Below are 7,605 nucleotides of genomic sequence, written 5' to 3'. Positions count from 1 at the left end.
AAAAACGATGTAATTTATATTTGGTTTAATAATATATTTTTTTATAAAGATAATAAGTAATTATTTTGTTAGAACTTCATAACCATCCTAATTATATTTTAAATTCTTTATTTTTTAAAATGAGATGTTTATTCTTTATTTAATTATGTTTATCCGCAGTTAGTTACACGAATTCAAACATGAAGCTTTAATAAGTTATATTTATGCACAACTTATTTGTAATCTTGAATTTTAAGTAATATACATCAATAAAGAATACATCATACATAAAAAAATGACTTTTAAATAAAAATCCTTTTATTTTTAAACAAAATTGTATTTTCAATTTTGATTTAAAAATGGTAAAAACAGCTATTATTAATCCCAAATGAATGGCCACAAATTGTTGTATTTGCTTTTAAGGGAATGATTCCCAAGCGCGCTAAATGCGCTTAAATGTTCTTCGCCAACCATTTTTTATTTTTATTTTTTTAATTAATTTTGTTTGTATATTCAAAATTATTATTATTTTTTAATTCAAGATTAATATATTTTGATTTCCATAGATTACATTATTTCTAGGTTTGTTTGTTACTAACTTAATGAGTTTATCAAGACTTACAGTTTATTTTGTCAGTTATAAATGATTATTTGATGGTGATCTAATGATACAGAAAATGACTTATTCAATAAGTTTTTAGGGGGAGTTTTATACAAAAAATCAAGTTTAATCCAAAATCACCCCTCCCAAGTAAAAATACGCTTCTTCTATCTAAGAAAAAACTCACATAAACAAAAACTTTCTTAACTTATAAAGACAACTCTATTCATACATGACTTAATGAAAAACTAACCAAACAACTCCTAACTGTTATCTGATTTAATATTAAATTTGAAATTAAACAAATAAAATAAATTAATAAATAAAAATAAGATAAAGACATATAATTTATAGATATTTTTAGGAGTAAATTATGATTTTCATTTTTATGATTTCTTAATAATTTTAATTTGCGTTCTTATGGTTTAGAAATTTGATTTTCGTGGGTTTGCAATTTATTGTTATTTTCATAATTATGGTTTGTAATTTATTGTTATTTTCATTCTTAACCTAATTCGTACTTTTTAAGTATAAATGACCAAAATAGTAACTAATCATAAACCAAAGGGACCGAAACAACAGTAGACTGTAATTATAAAGATGAAAATAGCAATGAATTTTAAACCATAGGAATAAAAACCAAAATTTCTAAACCACATGGATAAAAATCACAGTTCTTAACAAACCACAGGGATGTAAAACATAATTTACTCTTTCAGGTGGTGCTTGGGATTGCTTATTTGAACTACTTATTGACTTATTCTGATATGGTACTAGTATTAAACAGTTTTTAGTGTTTGAATGAGAAAAAAATAAGGCTTATATCGGTGTCAAACGGGTAATAAGGAATTTTTGATAAGTTACTCATTTCTGACTTATCATAAACAACTTATCAGCTTTGAAAGCCTAATCATTTTACTTCTCATCAGATCACCTTTGTGTCCTTCATGTTTTCTTTCTTGTTTCACCATCTGAATTCAGCCAGATACTCTCATCTCTCTCTCTCTCACACACACACACATACATAAACACCAAGAACACACAGTGTGAATAGTAGTAGAATCAGCATATATCAATGAAGACGGTGATTGATTGATCAAAACAAATACGATTTATGTACAAAACCAGTATCGATCCACTTCTTAATCCCTTATTTGCAAAGAATGGAGATAATCGTAGTTGTATAGATGAATTTGGATGAATTCCAACAAGTCTCTACCTACCTATCATCAATTGGAGATTCAGCCAAGAAATTCCGACCCCATTTGTAAAAGAATGAGCAAATAGTCTGTAAATTGAGAGATGGAGATGGGGTTTATAAAGTTTGTCGATTGAGGTTTAGGTTTTGCAATTAGGGTTACAGAAGGATGCTCTGGTTGATGTCGATGAATACTTAGAAAATCATCCATGAAGGTTAAGGGAGATGGGGAATGTCCTTTTTTTGTCATTTTACGTGTATAAGCAAAAAATTTCGAAAACTGAAAATCAACTTATCAACTTATTACATTTTGGTACCCGTCATAAGCTAATTCAAACACCTTTTATAAAACTCTGATGTAACACCACACAAGTTGATAAACACTTTTACAAAAAAGCATAAGATGTTTTAAATAAGCAATCCCAAACAACCACTCAATTGAAATAAATAATGAGTAATGTTAATTTAGCAAATTGCATGCTCAACAAAACACACACATGGGTAACATACATTCATGCAGTCAAAGACCTTCCAGCCTAGTGGTAAGGCTTGGGCATGACATAGTCATGAACCCGAGTTCGAGCCCTGGGAGGGGAGTGTTGGCGACATTTAAGTGGGGTCATGTTTAGCCTCCAAAATTGCTGGGGATTAGTCGGGCTTTGGCCCAGACACCCTATAAAAAAAACAAAAAAAAACATACATCCATGCATACAACTACAAGCATGCATACATACATACAAACATCATTCATCATTGTTTGTTTTCTATATCGGATAAGATTGTAGTACATCAAAACGTATCATATGCAACAATTTATCTGGTAAACACTTACCCAGGTAAGAGTCATCACCCTCACTTACCGGGTAAGACTCTCCGTCCTTATTATCGCTCTTACGGAGTAAGATTATTGGCTCTTGTCATGTTCATCCAGTGAGGAAATTGCCCAGTAAATTACTTACTGGGTAAGCGTTTAATAAACGTCCCTTTAGTTTAATCAACCTTCTAATAGATTAAATCAAAATACAGTTAATTAGATCTAACAAATCAAATTCTTTCATAAACATAAAACATTCTTATCAGATTCTCTTGTTACATCTTTCATGCATATTTAATAATACCAACAGAGTTATTCGATATGGTATTGTTCTAAAAAGTCATAACTCTAATTAAACAGATCTTAACCTCCGTAACCTAAATTCAAGATTCAGTTTGATTGTGGATTTCCGTCTTTTTCTGGCTTATTTTATCATCACTCCCAACTCGAATTTAAGTTTCATTTAATTAGATTGGGAATTTGATGACGGGGTAGGGTTTTTCAGACTCTGAATGCTCGGTTTATGTATTTAATACATCACGATGAATGAATTGTACCCGTGAAGAAAAAAAACAAAAAACTTGGTTGGAAGATGAGATTCGATAAACATATATACCATATACACATAGCATCATTACGTTTAGAAATGCTTAAAACCAAGATCATCAAGTTCTTCATACGGAATTTATTCAGAAGATATATGAAAATAATTTTCTTGAACAGTATTTCTATGATGATATAAATCTGTATGCATTAAATGGATAAGTTGGTCTCTTTTTTCTTTTTGAAAAAGCCAGCTAACGATTCATTAAACAGACGTTAGATATATCAACTCATTATCCACGAGGCACGTTCTTTGTATCTGATTATTAATTGTTAATACTGAGTTAAAAGAAATTTATATGACATTTCAAAATTGTATATGAATTCTTTTAATGTGATTTATGGAGATAGGCCCATTTTTGAAACTCAAATACAAGGTTTTTAAAGATGGCATAGTGTTTTATAACCACAATACTTGCATTTTTCATTTACACATAATAATAATAATAATAATAATAATAATAATAATAATAATAATAATTATTATTATTATTATAATATATAAAAATACCATTGTGTTTAATATTAATCAAGATATATATGATTAATTACAATTTCTTATCGGTACAACAAAACTGATTTTATAATACGTCTAAAATATAGAAGTCTCATAAAAGATACTTTATATGACTTAAGTTTATAGGTGCAAACCAAAAAATGTCTTATCTAAAAATGTTACAATAGGTTTATAGGGCGTTTTTAGGTGTTTTAACAAGTTTTTTAAGACATTTATAGAATAAAGTGTCGCATTAAGTGTTTTATAGAATATTATTTGAAAAAATGTTCTATAAAAAGATGGGTTCCTAGGGCATTTTTCAAAAGTGTCATATAAAATAACTAATATGATATTTTATTTTAGAGATGTCTTAAAAAACTTGTTAAAACATCTAAAAGCGTCTTATAAACTTATTGTAGTGCTGTAAAATATGACGTTTTATAGTTTGGTCCCATAAACCTAAATTCTATAGAGTATTCTATTATGACGCTTAAACAATCTGGCGTCTTATAAATCCAGGTTTATTATAGTGTACTAAGACTGATATATATTTTATAAAAGAGGAGATAACTTATAAATAAAACGTATTTTATGAACTATTGTTTGCTGTGGCATACTTAGGTAGTTTTTTCTTTGCTTTTTTTCGAGTTCGTCTCTTTTTTACGATAACTCACAGCTCTTCTCTTCTGAGTTTTATTTGCTTCTCAATAAATATGTTGCCTTAAAAAAAATCAACTTATTATAAGTTAGAATGATTTAACTTCTTTAAAAACTTCTTATTACTGGTTTAACACCGATATAAACTGTTTATCTAAATATTAAAAAATATTTATTACACATATCACACTGGAATAAGTCTGTTTTATAAGTAATTTCAAACACCCTTAAATAAAAAGTGAGGTTTCCATGAAATAGGAAGGGGACAACCGTTTTGGGTGAAAAACCAAATTTGTATAAATAATAATGATTAATTTATTACCCACCAAACCCTTAAATAAACATTTAAAGTTAAAATTACAGAATAGCCCTGGTACCTGCACTCACATGGCAAACAACACAATCTCTGTAAATATCTCAAACCTTCAGTGGCATTTTCGTCTTTTTAGTTCACATAAAACCCCTATAAAACAACAACCCCTAGATACCGTTTTATCCCAAAACCGTAAAAATCACGACGGAGTTCTCTCAAACCACCAACTGCGACGGCGAAATGTCACCGGCGATTGTGAAATCAAGCAGGATTCGCCACATTGTTAGGGTCCGCCAGATGCTCTGCCGTTGGCGTAGAAGAGCCACATCGTCGTCTCGAAGGTTGATGGCAAGCGACGTTCCGGCGGGACACGTCGCGATCTGCGTGGGTATCAGTTGCCGGAGGTTTATCGTGAGGGCAACGTACCTGAATCATCCGGTGTTCCAGAAGCTTCTGAGAGAAGCCGAAGAAGAATACGGCTTCTGCAACAAAGGTCCGTTAACGATACCGTGTGAAGAATCGGAGTTCGAAGAGATCCTCCGGTTCGTTTCTCGACCGGAACTTGATAACAATAACAAATCCGGTCGGCTCGAAGACTTTCACAGATTTTGCCACGTCGGTTACGTAGCGGAATCTAAGCCGCTCCTTCATGGATCCGTGTACTAAAAAGCAGCTGCTCGTAAGGAGAAACTGAGTCATCTCGGACTGAGTTAAACCGAGTTTGATAAATCTAACTACTATTCTAAAATTTTAAAGACTAGAAGTAGTTTAGAGACTTTTTTTGTTGTCTATTTCACCTTTTTTGTGTAAAATCGGGGGTGAAGTAGAATGGTTGGTCGTGTTTTTTTTGCTTGGGAGACTCGGAAAGTGAGTTGTAAATGAACTCAGACCGAGTCGTTCCGAGTTGAATGGCAAGAAATTAAATTCAAGTTTGTTTTATTTTGCTTACGCCTACTTTTTTATTGTGTTTCCCGAATTGGCAAAACCGGCCCCTGTAATTTGTTGACTTATCTAAAACTGATCCCCCCTCTTTTCTATTAGTTTATATTCCACACCTCAATATTTCATTTCCTGTATAACTGATCCTTCAAGACTAGGGTGCTCAAAAACCGGATCAACCGGCCAACCCAACTTGACGCGAAATAACCCAACTTGACGCGAAATAACCCAACCGGATGTTCAATTGAGTTGTAAAATTTTAAACCGTAACTATTGGGTTGGAATCGGGTTATGGTCATTTGAACTCAACCTAATCTGATGAACCGATATCATTTTATTTATTGGATTTAATATGACTAGTTGTGTACCCGCGCAGTGCGGCGGAAGCCGTGAATTTTAATGATTTTGAAGTTTCATTGGTTTTATTAGAGAAAATTGTTACACTTGGTCTTTACATATTAATACAACTTGAATAATTAAGAGTTATGGTTCCAATTACAGTCTATTGATGAAAAAAATTGTATGACAGTTTAAAATCCAATATATTTAAAATCCAACATATTTAAACGATTTCACAAATGTGTTCGATTTACACCAAGAGCAAAGAATTAAGTGTGAGATGAATTGAAGAACTTTTAATAACTCACGGTGAATATCAGTTTAAATCTCACATTGGGGGACGGAGAGAAGACATAGAGGTATGAGAGGGTGAAGGTAGGAGTGTAAATGATACGAAATAACTCGCGAGTTACTCAAGATCGACTCAGTCAAAGCTCGGTCAACACTCAACTCGAATAGACTCGACTCGATATATTCTCAATTCGAAAAGCTCGTGAGATACTCGATTATTTTACATATAATTAGTTTTAAAATATAATCAGTTTTTATGATAAAATTTATAAAATATAAATAATAAAAATGTCTTGTATTTTTAGATTTTAAACAAAATTATGCATTTTTTAATTATAAAACTTAATCAATTATTTTTTATTAAAATCACAATTAAAAAAAGATTAAAAAAAACTATAAAAAATGTTCGTAAAATTGTCCCACATTGGAAGAGAGATGGTAAAGAAAATGAGAAAAAATGTTATAAAAAGAAAGGGAGGTGAATGAAATTTCTAACTTTGTCTTTTTGATGATAAAGTTTGAAGTTGATCCCTTTAGTTTTATAAAACTAAGATAATACCTTTAAGTTTTAAAATTTATAAGAAAAGACCCTAAAATTTTATAAATTTCAATGGGTGAGTTTGGTTCGAGTTCGAGTTCGAGTTTGAGTGAAGCTTGATTTGAGTTGTAGTTTGAGCTTGCTTCGAGCTCGAGTTCGAGCTTGAGAAATAGTTATCGAGTTCGAGTCGAGCTTGATTCGAGTTCGAGCTTGAGAAATAGTTATCGAGTTCGAGTCGAGCTTTGATTTTTACTACTCGCGAGTTTTCGAGTCGAGTTCGAGCTTGAGAAATAGTTATTGAGTTCGAGTCGAGCTTTGATTTTTACTACTCGCAAATTTTCAAGTCGAGTTCGAGCTTGGAAATTGGGTTTCGAGTTCGAGTCGATTATAGTGATACTCGAGCTTGACTCGCATCATTTACACCCCTAGGTGAAGACATAAGTGAAAGAGGTCAAAAATATCTTGGGAACATGAAAAGAAAATGTAATATGGTAACTTGTACTATATATTATTTTAATTGTAGATTAAGATATTTTAAAACTGAATGCATAAAGTATTAGTACTTAATGCATTATGAGTTGTTTTTAAGACTTTGTGCATAAATGTATAGCACTTTGTGCATTAAAAGTTGTTTTTAAGACTTTTAATAAATATGGTTTATAAGGTAGTATAAATTATGTAAACTAGACAATTACACCATTACGTAGTTATAAAAATTCGATTAATTTTTTGAATCAAATCGAGTCATACAAGCATACATTTTTTTTTGAGTTGGACATGTTCTGATGTTCTAAATCATACAATCGAAATATAAAATATGATAAAGAAGTTGTTGCT

General features: G+C 31.0%; 1 protein-coding gene across 1 annotated transcript; it reads left to right on the top strand.

Moving 5' to 3' along the window:
* Positions 1–4,854: 4,854 nt before the first annotated feature.
* Positions 4,855–5,409, top strand: LOC112523419 (auxin-responsive protein SAUR50-like). The gene has a single exon (XM_025133010.1). It carries the CDS (start codon positions 4,902–4,904, stop codon positions 5,325–5,327), a length of 426 nt encoding a protein of 141 aa, XP_024988778.1. The 5' UTR covers positions 4,855–4,901; the 3' UTR covers positions 5,328–5,409.
* Positions 5,410–7,605: the final 2,196 nt, after the last annotated feature.

This window comes from Cynara cardunculus (assembly GCF_001531365.2).
Source record: "Cynara cardunculus var. scolymus isolate 2C chromosome LG 12, CcrdV1, whole genome shotgun sequence".
In the NCBI taxonomy this organism is placed as follows: domain Eukaryota; kingdom Viridiplantae; phylum Streptophyta; class Magnoliopsida; order Asterales; family Asteraceae; genus Cynara; species Cynara cardunculus.
Note: the sequence above shows the minus strand (reverse complement) of the source record. Positions and strands in the feature narration are given on the sequence as shown.

What these genes read in the sequence shown, in the direction of transcription:
- LOC112523419 (XM_025133010.1), top strand. Translation starts at nt 4,902, where the DNA reads ATGTCACCGGCGATTGTGAAATCAAGCAGGATTCGCCACATTGTTAGG.